General features: G+C 44.6%; 1 protein-coding gene across 1 annotated transcript in view; it reads right to left on the minus strand.

Annotated features, from left to right (window-relative positions):
• The window catches only part of MAP3K3 (mitogen-activated protein kinase kinase kinase 3), a 40,616-nt gene that overhangs the window by 4,177 nt on the left and 18,074 nt on the right, over window positions 1-18,365 (minus strand). Inside the window, exons 6-14 of the mRNA XM_065422521.1 lie at window positions 15,897-16,017; window positions 11,881-12,014; window positions 10,977-11,050; window positions 9,696-9,763; window positions 9,315-9,407; window positions 8,084-8,275; window positions 5,834-5,982; window positions 3,812-3,943; window positions 2,699-2,828 (exon numbers count right to left, since the gene is read on the minus strand). Coding sequence (XP_065278593.1) covers window positions 2,699-2,828; window positions 3,812-3,943; window positions 5,834-5,982; window positions 8,084-8,275; window positions 9,315-9,407; window positions 9,696-9,763; window positions 10,977-11,050; window positions 11,881-12,014; window positions 15,897-16,017 — 1,093 coding nt within the window. The remainder of the gene's footprint in view (window positions 1-2,698; window positions 2,829-3,811; window positions 3,944-5,833; window positions 5,983-8,083; window positions 8,276-9,314; window positions 9,408-9,695; window positions 9,764-10,976; window positions 11,051-11,880; window positions 12,015-15,896; window positions 16,018-18,365) is intronic.

Below are 18,365 nucleotides of genomic sequence, written 5' to 3' on the forward strand. Positions count from 1 at the left end.
TCTTTGTTCTCCAGGCTGCAATCAAGCCATTTGTCAACAACTGCCACTTTAGGGAAAAACACAAGGAAGTGAAGGGGGGAAGTGCTGAGTCAGTGTTCTCAATGTTGCAGTATCTGCAAACAGGTCTGGCAACCTATAAAGGGCCCCTCTGGTCAATGGCTGAGACTGTACGTAGCTCTGCTGAGAGGGGTCTTGTCCGAGGGCAGGTTTGGTGTATATTCTGCTTGCCAGAAAGCAAAGATTAGCAGATGGAACTAATGAGATGACTGAACTCCTGCAATGAACAAGTCAGCCTATGTTATCTGCTTGGAGGTCCTGTTTACCCTGGCCAAAGGGAACTGGCAGATGGTGGCTTGCTATATAGATGTATGCTAGAGCCTACGAAGGGCCTTTTTCACTCCTTTCAAGCTTGCAATGGGATCTGGAGCCCCTCACTGTTGCTGTCTGATAAACCTTATGGACACCTGCTCTGCCTTATGTCAAGTGCCCTCTGTAGGGCAGTCTTAGGTTTGCAGGGCCCTATGCAGCATATTATAGGGGTCCATCCAATTCCCTGGAGGCAAGTGTGTAAATCTGGCATTGAGGATGGGGATGTACCAATGAGTAACCTGCCAGGGAGCACAATGCTCATGTGACTAGCTTTAAGGTGAATGTACAAGACCCAGCAGGAAGATGCTGTTTTAGCACCAACGACTCCCTCATCTTTATCAGCCTGGTAATGATGTGAGGACCTACAGGACCGTATAGGATACTCCACCTTCAGCCAGAATGCTCCCCCCGGCCCTCCACTGGATAACAGAAAACTGTGCTGACAACTATTGTTAACCTGTAGGAGACTGGCTGGCTCCTAAGACGATAATACTAGGAACTGGCAGTTTAAGGATTTTGTGAGTCACACAGGACATTAGTGCAGGAGGCCGGAGAAGATTTTCTGCAAGGGGGAGGTAAGATAGGTTGGGACAGCAGCCTGAAGGAAACCCTGCTGCCAGAAGCTGTTGCTGGATCTAGACATGGTGTTCTTAAGGCATCCTGCCTGTCCACCAATGAGGAGGTAGCAGTTTGGCCAGGAACAGGCTAATCTAGGAGGGAACCAAAAAAGAAGCAAAGTAGGTGACAGCAGGTGGGGAGCGAGGGAATCAGCCAGGAATAAAACCTCGCTTTGTTGGGATGTGGGAGAAAGGGCTCAATTGCAGATGAGGGATTTTAAAGATTATAGCTCCCCATGAAACCATCCTTATTAGAACCACCAAATGTCAGCTCCTCCAGAAGCTGCAAAGTGGAGAACAGCGCTGTGACGTTGAACTCTACATGATTTTATGAAAATATGCTAATGAGTCTGAATATAATGTAACTGGAATATGCTTCATGCAAAAGGTCTCTTGTAAGGTATCATTACAAAGCTTATAATTTACTCAGTGTGGTCATCCTATTTGTATAAATGTATCACTCTTGTATCTGAAACTAGAAATATGAAATATAACTGAGATCCTTTGTAATTAGGCAAAGTGTGGGTCATTAATGGTGGTTTAGAATCTAGATGGCTCCCATCAACTAGGACAATTGACTGTAGATGGCTCTGTTTACTTGTAAGTCTTCCTGTATACGTGTGTGCTGGCAAGTGGGTAATGAAGTCTTACAGTGACATGTGACCATGTCACCTGAATTGGAATCCATCTTTAACCTGGTGCTTTTCCATTTCGAAGGAAGGGTGGGAACCCAGAGAGGGACAAAGGATTCCCACCTTGTGCAAAAGATATATAAGGGGGTGGAACAGAACAAAGGAGGCTGCAGTCATGAGAAATCCCCTAGCTACCACCTGAGCTGAAACAGACTGTACAGGGGAAAGGATTGGGCCCAGACTAGGAAGGCGTCCAGTCTGTGAAAGAAGCTTATTGAAACATTTCTCAGGGCAAGATTTTATCTGTATTCAGCTTCTTACTGTATTAGGCTTAGGCGTGCGTCTTTTATTTTACTTGGTAATTTACTTTGTTCTGTCTGTTATTACTTGGAACCACTTAAATCCTACTTTTTGTATTTAATAAAATCACTTTTTACTTATTAATTAACCCAGAGTATTTATTAATACCTGGGGGGGGAGCAAACAGCTGTGCATCTCTCTATCAGTGTTATGGAGGGCGAACCATTTATGAGTTTACCCTGTATAAAGCTTATTAAAACCGATTTATTTGGGGTTTGGACCCCATTGGGAGTTCAGTATCTGAGTGCTGGAAACAGAAGCACTTCTTAAGCTGTTTTCAGTTAAGCCTGCAGCTTGTGGGGGACGTGGTTCAGACTTGGATCTGTGTTTGCAGCAGGCAAGTGTGTCTAGCTCAAACCAGGCAAGGGACTGAAGTCCCAAGCTGGCAGGGAAAACAGGCTCAGAAGTAGTGTAGGCACATCATGTGGCATTCCCAAGTGGGTTTCTGTGACCCAACCCGTCACAAGTGCATACAGCTCTCCTCTTTCTATAGGTTGCTGATAAAGGCTCTTATGTACCGCTGACTGTTCTGGGCCCTGAGAAGGCCATCATAAAGGAGACGTCACACCGACGGCTCAAGCTGGAGGCTTCCAAGAGTGTGTTTAGTTTTTAACAAACTAAAAACATGACACGCAGTCTCCTAGATAAACGCTCGGCCCCCCATCTTCACAGATTCCTGTGTTGGTGCATACATGCCCGAGACCGCCCTGATGCTCTCACCCTTTATGTCCCTGTGCACGATCATGTTGCTGTGAAGGTAGGAGACACCCTCAAGAATCTGGCGGGTGTACTTCCGGGTCACATTTTCCGTCAGTGCACCATAAGCCTTCAGTTGGTCTTTCACTGAACCCTATACCAAAAAGCAAACGGAAAAGATTCGCTCAGAAATGACAAGCCACAGGATCCGGAGAATCCATTCATTACCCAAGAGTTTGTGCTCACAGCATGGTTAGCTATTCTGAGCTGCAAACTAGCTGGAAAATAATTTTTTCTACCAAAAAAATCTCTTCGGCTCCTTGTCCTCTGGGGTAGAGGGATCAGACTGTCTTGACTTCTCCTTGGTGGCTGTCACAAATAATGATCCTGGGGTAGGATGGAATATAAAAATACTCTAATCCCTTCAATGGGACCCGATATCTGGTGTCTGCTTGGATATTGCACAGATCAATGCAGGACTAACCAGCTAACAACTTTTTTTTGCCAACAGGATATGAAAAAAAAAAGCAACAACTAAGTACAGTAACTACACTAACAACTTTGGAACAGGAGAGACTCCAGTAGGACACAGGTTCCATCTCGCTGCCCCAACATGTTTTCCAACCAGTGAACTTAGCTGTATTCTGGAAGCACCTACAACATGGTATGCGCCTTCCAAACACACAGGAAGAAACAATCTCTGCCAAGAGCTTCCAATCAGATGCAGAGTGGGAGGGCAGGGAAAGGTTTAAAAATACACTATCACATATTTTTGTTGTATAATAAATCCTCAGTTTGCCCCAACTGTTTGTTTATTGGTTGTCTAATTTCTTGCGGGTTTTGTAGGAAGAGGCATTTAAAGGAATAGAGAGGCATGGCCTTAGAGAGTTCAGGGAGACTGTTCCATGCACAGAATATAGGAAGGTGATGTGGGAGAAATGGACAAGTGGGTGGTTGAGACTGGGATACTTCCATAAGAAAAATGGAGAAGTAGGGGGGGCAGAGCTGTGACAGGCCACCAAGGTTGAACTTAAAACGTTCAGAAGGAGGAACCAGTTGAGAAGGTTTGAAGCGTGGGGTGACCTGGTCAGAGTAACAGGCAAGGACGACAATTCTAGAGGATGTTTGCTCTCTTACCCCAGGCATATACTCCATGAAAATGGTCAAGGTCTTCTCCGCTCGGTCCCGGAGGCAGCCATAATACTGAACAATGCGGTCATGCTGGAGATTCTTCAGTAGCTGGATCTCACACTCCAGAGCGCTCACTTCCTACAGATGTTGAGAGAGCAGGTTAGGTACAGTTCATAAGGACCACCCCATTTCAACAACCCTTGCCCATGACACTTCCACGATGCTACTAATCTGACCCCTTGTATCTGTGGGCTCCGTGTAAATCTATCCTCCGGATGGCATTAGCTAAGGCAGACCCTGGAAAAAGCTAATGTTCTAGCCACTACCAGGTTAATGTTTATTGTGTAAAAAGTTTGTACGTGTGATTGCAGGTGCTTCACATGTAATAAGGTCTAGCAGACAGGCAGTGCTGTCCAGTGGGCCGAGTACCAGGAACTCCTGGCTTCTAGTCTTAACTACCAATGTCTTACTGCATGGCTTTGGCCAAGTCATTCAAAAAAACAAATTATTTCGCCAGCTGTAACATGGGAATAGTCCCTTCCTCCTGGACTGGAGGGTTGTGAGGTTTTTGTTTGTTTTTTAAAACAGTAACTGAATATAAAGCCCTGCAGATGTGCTAGGAGTGAGTGTGTAGTATCCTCAGCCCTTTAGATACCAAGGTATTTCTTAGACGCCCTTAACCTAAGAATTTCAATCACTGGTTTCCTGCCCAGATTTGTGCTAGTGAGTTTTACTCGAATTCAAGCTTAGGAAGGGATGCTTATCTTGTAGGATCTAAAGCGTCTGCAACCACACACATGAAGATTCTCTCCTTTTTCCTTGTCACAGATGCAACAGGGTTTTATAGTACAATGGCAGAAGGGCTATCCAACAATTTCAGGCTGAATCAGAGATCCTGACTGCACAGGAAACACATCGGATTCTCCCAGAGAATGAACACGCTGACCATTAAAGGTATCAGAGCACAACTGGTTTGTAGAACAGCAGCATGTCGTCCCCACCCCCCCACCCACCCCCAGCCCCCTCCCCACAAGCATTCCCACTGATTCAGTCCTCCACACCCTGCAACAGTCTCCTCTGCCACAGGCCAGATTTCTCTCTCTCATTTGTGGAGAGGTTGCATCTTTTCAAGAGGGAGGAACTAGCCACTACACAGATAAATGAAATCAGGTTTGGGGTGTCAGCGCCTCCAAAACACATTCCAGCCTGTTCTCCCTTGGCCCAGCATCACCGTCTGATTTACAGCAGAGATACGGTGTAAATGAGGGCCCACTATGGTCAGGGCCTCACTTAAATTGGGATCCTAATCCCCATTGCTCAGTTAGAACAATCAAATCTTCATGGACCAATTCTCCCGCCTCACAGTGAACTCGCTAGATGTTGGGAAGCTGGCATGTTAAACTGGCAAGGAGGCCCCTGATGGCAATGCACATTAGAGTCACGGTGCAGGCATCAGCAAGTTACTCCATTACTCTTGCAGGCCATGCACCCAATGGCCCCCTGCTCCCATTTCAACTGGAATGCCAGTTAAAACTGGTAAGAGAGCCAAGTTCTTAGCCTCGACGTACAGTCTTCCTTTTGGCCAAGAAGTTAGATATCCAAGTTCAGCTTGTTTAGAGAATAATAAATCTTTAGAAACTTCCTGTAATGGGTCAACATAAGATTTACCATTTTTTTACCCTTAAGGGGGCTTCGCAAACACAAAATTGTATGTCAAACCCCCAAATGTCTCAGTGTCAGTTTTTCTCATGCACTTTTGTCTAACAAGGCCAATGGTAGCCACTCAGCACCCACAAGGAACTTGGCAACAAGCCAGTAGGGGATGGAGGGCCAAAAGTAGAGTAAGGAAATAGATTTCAGTTTCAAGCTTAAGCTATTCTCAACACTAACAGAAGAGTGATTTTTAAATGACTCCTTGCAGCCTGGAGCCCTAGCACAGGCAGCGGAAGATGTTAGCTTCCAGAGAGACAGACAAAATCTCAGTCTGCATGGTTAGGTTTGGCAGCTTTGAGGAGTTCTGTCAAATACCTTGCTTGTTTCAGGACTGTCTGGGTCAAACTGGACCTGTTTAGCTGCAAGCTCTCTGCCAGTGTCCACATCGTAGCACAAGTACACACGACCAAAGGCACCCTGTCCCAGAAGTTTCCCTCGTCGCCAGTTTATTGGGGCACTTGGAGCTGCAAACAATCATAATTTGCCCTGTTACAGTGCTAGTTGAAGATCACAAGGTGCTGTACAAACATCAATCCTATTACAAAGAGATTTCAATATCCATTTTACAGCTGGGAAGTGACTCTCCCGAGGTCGGTGAGTCAGTGGCAGAACCCTGACTAAAATTCAGGGCTCCAACATGCACTCCTAGACCCCTGCTCTAATCACTGAATCACACTCATGCTAAAATGAACACATGGAACACAACATAACGAAATGCCACTTGGAGCATATGTCCCAAGTTGTTTCATTGAACTTAGCGACGCTTCACTCCATCAGGGGTTCCACGGAGATAAATCCATTGGAATGCAGCCATCATCTCTGGCCAGGTAAGTGGTCTATTGCTTTGGAATGCAGCATTTCCTCCCTCTCAGCATCCACTCAGGAGAAGTTGCTATTACCTTAGGGGGAGGGAGGTGAATATTAAATCCCTAATCTTGCCACAGTTGCTCCCTGCAGGGAATAAAAAGGAGCTGGGTGTCTTGCTAAGGGCTAATTTACACTGGCAGCACTTTAACGTGGCTTGTGTAGTTGGCTCCCAGCGCTGGTGCACTGTCTACACTGGCGCTTTACAGCGCTGAAACTTGCTGCGCTCAGGGGGGTGTTTTTTCACACCCCGAGTGAGACAGTTGCAGCGCTGTAAAGTGCCAGTGTAGACAAGCCCTAAGATCAGTTCTTTCCTGCTGGAAATGACAATAAGGATGAGATGTTTTGACACCATTTCCAGGGGTCTTATCACAATTCTGGCTAGAGGAGTGTTTTGTGAGGGGACAAAACCTTTGTTCTGTATAAATAGGAAACGCTGGTGTCAGATTCTAATAACTGAGCTCAGTTTTCCACTGAACTACATATTTGCAGTCACTTACACCAGCACAGAGAGAGAAACGGGAGTAACACTAAATCAGGGGGGTAGTGTTTTACCCCCACTTTGCCTCTAATTACGAAGAAAAGTCTGTAAACAAAGTATTTTCGTTATAAAAAACAAGCAGCAAGCAGCCAATTTGAGGATGCAAAGAGGCATAAAGAATTGACTTTGCTATTGGGAGTCAATGTTTTAAAGAGATACATTTGATCTAGTTACTTTGCTTTAAACAGTTAACCCCTACATTTGTACTAAACTAAAAACTTTCAAAGTTACTGCACAAGATCTTTGATGCTCTCCACATTCTAACACTTTGTCCTTTCGTACCTATTTTTATGAGGAAATAACTTGGATATTTTTATTCTTTACAAACTGAAACATTCCCAAACAAGTCCAGGGTTCCATTAACATGGAAATAAAACTTACTACCAGGAATCACAAAAACAAAAATAATTCTTAATTAGTAATATACTATAGTCTGCAAGCCTCATTCTACACAAGATAAACAGTACCAATGAAATAAACAGCTCTTTAAGAACTGCTTAAAAATCCTGGACATCACCTGGATTCAGCTGATTTCAGATTTTACCTTGTAGCAGAATTGCCAATGCTTTTTAATAGGAAAGCCAATTCTTTCAGCGTGAGCTTGCAGCAAACAGACCACTGCTGGTACGGATCATGGAGAGGAACAGTGCTGGGTATTTTAGGGACTGCTGTCAAAGTATTTTTAAATCCACATGTTCTTATTTAGTGACACTAGAGCTATTTCAGGCATAACCAGTTACTGGAATTTCTCTTACACAGTCAGATCATAATGTACCAAAATGGGAATTGCTGAACAGTGTGACCAGGACACTGACTGGGAAACAGAAAACAAGCCTGATATTCTAAGTCTGGAAATGCTTTCCTAGCTGGACTCTCACTGGCTTCTCCCACCACAGGTGGGAGCAGAAGGAGCACCAAGCTCTGAGACAATTCATTTCTAAGCATCAGGACCCATCGACCAGAGGAGCCAGAGTAGATGGCCATGTTCAAATGCAACCCTGAGGCTGCATGGCTTTGGAGCAGTTTGTCCTAGTGAAGCTCTTGGACAGATGGACACCAATTCCAGGTCCACTAAATTAAGAGCCTTCTCCCCTCATCCATGCTGCCTTCCCTCAGCACCCAGATGTCCCAGATTGGCTGCTTTGGCACCTGACACTTACATTTGGTTGGAATGTTCCTTTCCTGCACGGTAAGGGCATTCTCACTGTCAGCACTCCGCAGGCGCCCACGGGGGTCCAGGTACTGCAATGCCAGGCCCAGATTCTCCCCGTTGGTGCTCAAGGAGCGGCTTGATGGCACTAGCGTGAATAGGTTCCCTTGGTGCCGCCGTATCCGGGGGAACGTCCTCCGGCCTGAAGATATTAACAACGGGGAAGAGGGAGAGGAGGAGACCGTTAAGTGTTGCCAAATAACCTAGGCACAAACAGGAAAGCATGGCCAGAGCCTGAGTCCTGGGGGAAGGGGAAACCAGACGTGTGAAATCCACCACAGTGCAGGTCACACACTGAAACATGCACATTCAGAGTATGCTACTTGAGCGCAGGACAACTTACCCTCAATCATAATCAAGAGAGACAGGAGGGGGAGTCACTTTACTGCCCTCACTCTGAGGCATACCTCCTCTGCAGCCTCACCAAGCTCCAAACAGGAATTTACTCTTAAATTAAAGCAAAGTTTGAGGAGCCTTAGTGGGCAAGCTGCCATGCAAGCTCCGAAGCTTGCTAATGGCCACACAGGCTGCAGTAAGAGGACAGAGACTGGCTTGCCAGATAACACCCCAGGCTTACAAACACAGCACAGCACAAGGGGTAGTTAACTAGGGTATGCAGGCTAAGACTAACTTAATCTCTAAAATTACCCAAGCAGCCAGCAGGTCATCTAACAGACTTATTCCTTTAAATCCATCAGTGTCTTACTAAAAGGAAGCTTTAAAGACTCTTTAAAGGGAGCCGGACGAGGTATAGCTGGTGCCAAAGATCCACGCAGGATAAAAATAGCAGAGGGGATCCCCAAGGTAGAAGCCTCTTTATGTTACAGTCTCCAGCCTGTGGCCAAGGTGCTTATTCATCATCCCAGGGAAGGCACTGTTCAGCAAGGATGCCCTCAGAGAGGGAGGGCAGAGATGGAGCAAAGGATAGCAAGCCTGCATCAGTAGGGAAACTTGGTATCACACATGGCAGCATGCATCTTGAGCTACCACCACCATGCATGGCACCAACTGTGCACACAAGGAAGCTGTGTGTGGTGAGGCTCTCCAAATAGAGGAGTTACCTTTGTGCCCTAGTTGTTAAGTTTCCCACAGCCACTCAAAGGTGCTGGCTCACCTCTGGAGCTGCTGCCTCCTTCCCCTCCAATTTCAACCCAAGAGGCGAAGGGCTGCAACATACTCACCGTCACTGTAATCTTTGTGTTGCATGGAGACATGGTAGCGCCGAGGGTACGTCCCCCCTTTCCCTGCTTTGTCATATATTTGATTCTCACGATCTGGTAACGGGTAAGAAGGAGCAGAGAGTGAGACTCCTTATGCAATGTAAACAAGTTCTAATGGCAGCACATTCCGCAATCAGCAGGCTTCATAGGAAAAGGCAGTAAATTCATAGCTTTTCATTGAAAAGTTCTCTAGATGTATCCAGCAAACAAAGGGGGGATAACCACCAAAAAACAGAAAATATAAGGAGTGAGACTAATATCTGCACATAAATTAGCTACACTAAAGTCAGAACCTGTATTAATACCTATAACGGATGCTTTTTATACTAGGTGCTGATATACCTGAGAATTCCTGTCTGTTGTCGGGGTAGCTTTGTGCTCTGGACATCCGTGATTTCCGAAAAGAAGGGCTATTTAAAAAAAGATCACAAGCCATTTCAGAAGATATTTACAGCAGTGGACACTGCAAGTTAATTCAGCTCCAGATGGGTAAGTGCAGGTCTCAAACCTCTGGCCCAGAAGCAACAGAAAGCCAAGATGCTACACAGCAATACGACTGATGCTGCAGTAATTTATTTCCTGCTTTTATGTTATGAAAGTTAAAAGTTAAAACCCGGCTAAACCCAAGTTAGCTAGGTTCAATCTCCCCTGCCATCACCCCTGCTGGTCCAGCTTGTGCGCCTAGACTGTTTGCTCTCTGGGACAGAAAGTCTGTTACTGGTTTGACAGAGTTTCCCCTACTATACAGGTCAACATACACTTCTCTCTATATATGACCAAAAGCAGCCACCTTGCCAAAGTATGAACATGGTTAACAGCATCTTTTGAGTCTCTCTCTCCTGCTCCTCCCCAACACATGGAATTCTGTGACCATGCTGAAGAGTAGCCCCTTCATTGGCAGCAGTGGCGGAAACCTTTGTCAAAGTCTCCCAAGAGGTTAAGGTGGGTGGTTACACAAATCTAGTCTTGGCAACAAAACCAGGCTTCTCACATCCATTTCTCCTAAATAGGTTTAGATGGAGTGAGGCTTACCCACCTTTCAGATTCCCTAATAAAAGATTTCTTTCTTAGCCTTCCTAGATCCTGGCCAACCCCCGCAGGGAGCAGCCAAGTGCTCCTATTGCCAGCAGGGGGGAATTTAGCAACATGCAGAGAGGGGAAGGAAGCTGAACTCCTCCAGGAGGAGGGAGAGAAATCCCTCATTTCCCTTTGGAATAAATGCGACATCATTTTATAAACCACACTGATCTAGTGTAATGATATGTCGCGTAACGTCCCAATATTTGTGTTTTTTTTTTTTTAAAAGTAGTGTCTTGTCAAATTTCAGTACCCTGTAGCCAGACGTTCTCCGACAGTCTAACCCCACACAATCTGCATACACTGAAAGGCTGTATTTTAAACAAACAAGCTATTTAAGCCCCATTTAATTCATTTATTTTATTTTCTGGCAAAACCATAATCTTAAAATGCAGTCAATTCTCTCTGGGAAGTATATTGGGAAATTATGTAGGACTACGATCCTATTGTCTCTAAGTAAAATGATTTAAAGTGCAAAATAAACTGACCTTTACACAACCTCATCACAATTTGATCACATAAGACCTCTTATCAGTCGGTCTGTACCTGTCTGCTGATCTGTCCAAGGACTGACAACTTCCTGATATGGAATTTTCAGCACTGCTTAGAGGGTCCAACATCTGTAAAACAAGGTAATCAAACTGCAATAGTAAGCCGAGTTGATGTTGCCACATAAAATGCTGCATCGAAGGATGCAGCGGTCACCATTGCTCGTCCAGAGTGAGTGACTGGGGTAAGTCCAGAAAGGGAGGGGATCTATTTAGAAAGTACACCCCATCTTTCACCCCCCCAGAGGACTTGTTGGGATTATGGTTGCAGCAGTTCGGAGCCACCATGTTATTTTAGATAATGGAGAGCCCTGACATGCACGATATGGTTAGAGTCATACAGTCTGTGTTTGTATATTTAAGGAAGGAAATATACATCATACTGGAGACCAGTCAGCCTTCACAATGTATAGAGCTGTCCCACCCCCCCAGCCTTGCCAATGTGAGTGCCATCTCCCAGCTCCCATCTGGGGCCCCATTTGACTCCAGCAGCAGCAGAGATTCTGTTCCCTAACCGACCTCTCCACTCACAAGATGCACTGTGGCCCCGCTTCCTGGTGTGTGAGAGTCTCTGCAGTCTCTGCTCAGACAGGAAAAGATCACAGAGCCGGGGGTGATGACCCTGGGCATGCGTGTCAAGGGTACACAGAGGAGCTCACTGATAGGTGGCGAGCCTTCACAGGTTATGCCTAGGGATTGCTCCTGGCAATATAGCAGAGGGTTTCAAGGGCTGCACTGGAGTGGTACATACACAACATTTATAGGTGCAGAGTTTAACTGAACAAGCAGGCAGCAGCTGTTTGCTGGTGAATATTCTAGGATGAAGGCAGGCACAGGAAAGACTGCCAGCAGTGTTGGTGCTTACTGGATTTATTCCCCACCACCCACACGTTTATACTCACACACTGTTCACTGGTCTCTGGGATGAACTCGCCTTCACTGTTTATGCTGGTGTAAGACCCCTGGCGAGCAATTCGCTGTTGCCTCTCTGGAACATACCCTGGGGGAGGTGAACTTCGGCCTGTGTTCTGAGAACCTGGACCACAGACACAGAGGGAGGTTTATTATCCAGATGCTTAATGAAGAGATTGTGTGCATGTACATAAAGACAAGAAAGTCAGGAACAGCCTGAAGTCTGGAGCACTCAAACATTCACGATGATGAGAGCAATTCTGGAGCTATCGTAACAGGTATGTGCAGAGACTGAGCTCATAGGTGCTACTCAATACAGTGGCTGCATTGCTGGCAAGTGAATAATTCAACAAACAAAAGAACTGCTGTTTAAAATACCATGCAAGAGTCACCTGTGAAGCCCCTGAGCCCCAACAGATCACAGCTATCTATCCTGCCCTCTTCTCCTTTTTGAAACAGACCTCATGACACTCCAGGTGCTGCCTCCACTATCTCAGTGCTGGAAGGAGAGTGAAGAGCACTCAAAGGCAGAGGGCCTCCTTGCTACCCTGACCACATAATGGAAGCATTATCCCCTTGCTGCCTGATCAGCTTCTGCCTACACCAAATGCTCCTGTCAGGACAGCCATTATTAATTACTACATGCAAAATACAGCGCCATTTAGTTTGAGCAGCAGCATCACCGACGCCTAACGAGCATCATGTGCGCTAGCCATCCCAACATTTAGCGTTTCATTAAAAATACATTATGGGAGACCTGAAGCAGTGCTGGGTTGCATTAGTAAGCACACCCAGCAATCTCCTCCTTGCCACCTGAGATCGGTACTGCATAAATAGCTTGAAGACTGCACTGCAAAGATTAATGCTTTAGTCTCAACCAACCTGAATGAGTCAATGACTAGAGGACAGGAGAACGATTTCTAGGGAAAAATTAAGAGCACATCACATTTTACTTGAACTTAGGGCACTGTGGTACTTACTGTAAGAGGTTTCTGGTCAAGCATCTGCTTGACTACAGTGTGTGTGTGAGCGCAGAGAGTACGCTGTTTACTGAGGGTAGCCTAATCCTCAGCATTCTTCTTTCTGTGCTTCTCAGAGTGCTTCATAAAGGAGGGGATAAGGATACGGACACTTCACGGGGGGAAGGATGGGGCTGGACAGGCCAAGCTAGGGTAAGATCCTGATTACCAGAAGGGCTAGGCTAAGCACTTACAGCTCCCCCTGACTCAAGTTGTGAGTGCTCAGGACCTTGAGAAAAAGTATCTGGACCAAGGTGACTTCCCCAAGGTGACAGAGTGAGTCAGCAGCAGAACTGGGAAGATAAGAACTCCCAGACTTGTGCGCTTATATGATGCTGTCTTTAACCTATGCAATATGCCCAGCTGCTACAATAGGCACATGAAAACTGGCAAGTGCCTTCCTAATGACAATATTTCATTCAGCTATTACTAACCTCCCCACCCCCCAGTTTATTACACTTGTGATAGTAAACTGAAATCAGGGCAACGTACATGCTGTGAGATAACTTGGAATGCATCGGGCATCCAAACATGTGAAACAATTTACATTTGCTTTTTAAAAAAATTACTGCCTGATTTTCCAAGAAAGCCTACGGGGGTCACATGACACTGGCAACCAATCAGAACCAAGATAAACAGGAGAGCATGCTGTATAGCTGGGCGGAGTCAGGAGAGCACACTTTCACTTTTTCTGATACAATGCCATGGCTTGATGAAGGGAGCCCAAGTCCCACTGGCTTCAGGCCAGCTGCTATTGTGGAAAGGTCACCATCACTGGGCAGGAAAAGGAAGTCGGTTCTAAATCAATGTATATCAAAGGAAGTGAGTGGAAAAAAAACAAGTGCTGCCAGACAGCGCTTACCATTTTCAGTTTTGTTTTTTGTTTTTATAAAACTTATCTTTACTTCAGAAACCTCACTTGCATAGCAGGCAGACTGCCTGCTTTATATGATGGGTATCCACACAGGTGTATTCTGCACATCTAAACCATCACAGCAGCACACTGCTCTGTATTAGCCTCCCATCTACATCTGGCATAAAAGCAGAGCTTGAAATCCTCCAGGAAACTGGGTTACATTCCTCACCACAAATTAAAAAGGGGGTGGGGGGAGGAGGGGAGAAAGAGCAGCCACCTTCCAGAGATCTAGACTGCTCTATAGGCTAGAGTACAACCATATCAGTGACAGGAATGGAGGCTTCTCAAGGTTTATTTTTGGGCTACAAATGAGGTGCCTGCTTGCCACCTGGCTTGCCAGGGCTGAGTAAGTCTGCTGTAAAAAGTGATATTTGTGTGTTTGTTAATATCACTTTGCACTGCCTCCCAGCTAGCTAACAAGTCTGCTGCTGTCAAAAGTGATATTAACAAACGTACAAATATCACTTTTCACAGACCCAGACTTACTAGCTAGCAATTCTATTAAAAAACAAAAAACAAAAAAGCAAAAGGAACAACAACAAAAAGACAACATGCAAAACACCTTATTTATGTTTCTATTCTGTTTAGGTTCAGTAAAGAATAGACAACTGTACATTGTTGTTATTGAGTCTGAAAAAAAAACCCTACATAAATAAATTACAATGATTTGGACAGGTATATGTGCAGATTAATTAGCTTTAGGAAAAACAAAGTTTTTCAGAAAAATTGTCATACCGGCCACCAGCAAGAGTCGGTGGCTGCACTTTTGGAGGCCACCAAAAAATTTGTTGTGAGAACCCCTGAAAGGTATACTTGGTCCTGCCTCAGTACTGTGGGATGGACTAAAATGACCTCAAGGTTGCTTCTAGCCCTACATTTTTATGATTCTATAATTACACATCAAGATTTCACACACAAAAGAAGCTTATTTATAAGTCACATTTGCGGATGGCATTTCTGTCCAAACAGCTTTCAAGGGGTGTCTCAGAGTCTGTTTTTTCCTTTTTCACATTAAAAGTTTACAGCCTTTAATAATAGGAACAGCTCTTAGCACTTCTCACCCACAGATCGCAAAAATACTTTACAATATGCAAGGGAACATTACAGATAAGCAGCTCAAACTAGTCAAAGCCATTGCAAGCAGGGGTCACGGATAAATTTACACATTCATGGTAGCTTTAGGTCAACAAATTAAATAGGGCACTATAATTCGCCTTAATGAATGTGTGTACAGCTAAGGACCTGGCACAGCAAGAGCTTCCTGGGAAGTACTGAGCACCCAGAACTTCAAATGAAATGAATGGGAGCTGATAATCAGCAGCACACAAGAATTAGGTTTTCATTATGGAAGTGACCTTCAGTGCTCTCTTGTGGCTGCCCTACTGCCGAATGAAATGCAGCTGCTTTGGAACTCATTACTGAAAAGTGCATGTCTGCTACAGTCAGCAGCCCTGAAACGATCTTTCAACTGAAACATGAATTAATTAGAATAGCAGCTGTGAATAAGCTTGAGAAATGAAAGGCAGGTACATTTCTTTACTCTGATTTTCTTATTATTCTGAATGGGGCAGGCCCCAGCTACCTACTGTATTCACCCTTTGTTTGATCATCTGATACTAGCCACTATCAGAGATATCAGAATATGCAGGACTCTGGTCTGATCTGCTATGGCAACTCCTATATTCCTAGTAAAGCTTTAATCAGGATGGCTGATGGATGCCAGAACCCAAGATTTAATTCATTGTAGTTTCCTGGACTTAAATGTCAGTCTAAATAAAAAGGTTTAATGGACTAAATATGGCCTTTCCAAACCTCTAACCTCAATGAATTTCTGGGACATCCCACTTAGTAACTCTTTAGCTGTTCAACAGATTACATCAATATTCCTTACTATTCTATCACAAACGTATAAAGGGCTTTTGATAAGGAATTATTTTGTCCTAGGAATATTCCTACAATCAGTCAATAGATTTCTCAGAACTGTCTCCTTTGACAGCATGAACACGAACGCCCAATGGATACACATGGCTAAGAATACGAAGATGGCTGGGAAGTGGTGAGAAATACTCACTGACAGACAGGAGCCTACTTCTGGGCTCTGGTGGCTGGTAGGCTGTGTTCACATCCCCCATAGATTGGGAAGTTTTGATCCTGACTTGTTTGGGCAGCCCCGAATGTGGTGAAGAACTAGTCTGTTGGGAGAGAAGAGAAAGCAGAAATTGAGCAGCCCGGACACATTTTCAGAACTATGAATTTTACTGCTAACAAGAAGGTGCATGAATGACAGCCCTGAAGACTGAAGTCCTTTTCATGCAGAGAGCAGGAACAATACAGGTAGCAGCAGGGCAAGCTTCCCGATTACAGGACGAAACAGGTGGAGAAGGTTCTGACCACTAGAGAACAATCTGGAATGGAACCCAAGGCTCACCATTCCTTTGGTGTCAGCAGGTATCTGAAACCCACTGGCAAAGTGTATGTTGATCTAGTTCTGGTTGATGAGCTTGGTGTGGGAGTGGCTGGGTGGCGTTTAGTGGGCTGTGATATACAGGTGAGACTGGATGACCTGGAGATCCCTTAAACTATGTTTTGTCCTCCTCTAGTAACTACAGAGGATGACAACCTACTACTGTTATCAGTTACTCCATCAACTCAAGTGCCAGAGACTGAGTTATGGATTTAAAGGCTCCAATCCCGTTGACAAGCCATGTGGGCATCAATGTGATTCCACATGATGGAATTTGTTTTTTCTGTTTTTTAACAAGCTAGGAAATTGCACACAATCTACATTAAAATTACATAGTCACACACACAAATTAGGAAATCTCAGAATTAAGATTGCCTGGGCAACCTTAATCCAGCCCCCCTGCATGTATGAACTATGATATAGTCTTTAATTACATGATCATATTTCCTCAGGATCTCTAAGTGAGTCAAGGAATAGATGGAGTAACTATTCAATATTTTGTTTTATCCTCATTGTTGAGTGGTGTCACTCCAAGCCTTATTATAGCACACTATTCAGATGCTGCTCCGAGGGCAGAATTTTAATTTCCTTGTGGTCTTTTCTATGGTGCTTATCACTATAGTATCTGAGTGCTTCAAAAATATTATCTTATTTTCACATCACCAATGTGAAGTTGGAGGGCTATTCATGTTTTATAAATGGGAAACCGAGGCACAGAAAAATTAAGGTCAAAATTGTTCACTAATTTTGGGTGCTCATTTTGAGACACCTAGGACCTGATTTTTCAGAGTATTTAGCATTACATAGTAATTTACATGTCTATTGCCTTCGGTTGCAGCTGAGTATGATCAGTACTTCTGGTGATTAGATCCCAGAGTCCGAAGTTGGGCATCCAGAAAATGAGAACACAATGAAAGTGACCACCTAGGAGAAGTTGGGTTAAAATGCCTTGCTTAGCATCATACAGAAATTTTTCTGGAGAGGCAGGGTTTGAATCCAGTTCTCCAAGGTAACATTCAACTTTCTTAAACCTGAGACCATTCTTTCTCTTCCTGCAATCCCCTGCCTCATATAAACCTTCCAAATTCTGGAACAAATGAGGAAGGGGTCCTACGAACAACCTTCTATCCTCTGAATGAAGCAGGGATCCTGTGGGAAAAAACAGTATGTGACCATGTAATTAAAGACGGTTTCGTACTGCATATGCACAAGGGAGCTGAATTACATTTTCACAGGCAACCTTTTGAGTGCTTCATTTTACATTAGAAGACTATGAATGTTGCAGTGTGTAACTTGTATATAAAATCTGACGATATCACTATACAAAATCAAAGTCCCTAAGCCAATAGCTTATTGGGCTGACAGGGTTAAGGCATGTCTGTTTCACAGCCAATGGTACACAAGGGGTGATGAGGCCGACATCACATCTAACCACCTTTGACTACCCTCACCCAATAGATCACAGACCCATTTTGCAGCTGGGTGAAGGGGAAGTCAGTGTGAGACTGGAACCCACGACCTTCAGGATTGTAGTCAAGTGCCTTAACTACCCAACCACTGCACCTTATATTACGATACACAGCATGCAAAATATTAAAAAGTAATGGCTTGATTTTAAGGTGAAAAAAAGAAAGAGGGAACTAAGCTTACCCCCAAATCAGTTTTTTTCAGATCCTAAGGTGGTGCAGCTGAACAGAGCCTCACAGGGTCTGAAGGACATATGCAGGAGAACTGAGGTGATATAGAGCCCTGCTAGACACCATGAATAGGATTTCCAAAGGCACTCAGTGTTGGCGTAACTCTGCTCTCATTGAAATAATGGTAAAACACATTATTTCAATGGGAGCAGAGTGAGGCCAATCCCACCATGCATCTACCCAGCTATTAAAGGAACATGGAGAGCACTGTTTTTGGGGGCAGAAGGGGTAGCAAGAGTGAAGGGCATGGATGAATCTTCAACAGGAACAGATAGCCCTACTAAGAATGTCATCAACACACCTGACTGTAGTTAGATACAGACACAAAGCCAGTTCTCTCAGATCTTGTGAAGGTGTTTTCTATGGAAGGGAGGCTAAA

This window comes from Emys orbicularis, chromosome 25, assembly GCF_028017835.1.
Source record: "Emys orbicularis isolate rEmyOrb1 chromosome 25, rEmyOrb1.hap1, whole genome shotgun sequence".
NCBI lineage: Eukaryota > Metazoa > Chordata > Testudines > Emydidae > Emys > Emys orbicularis.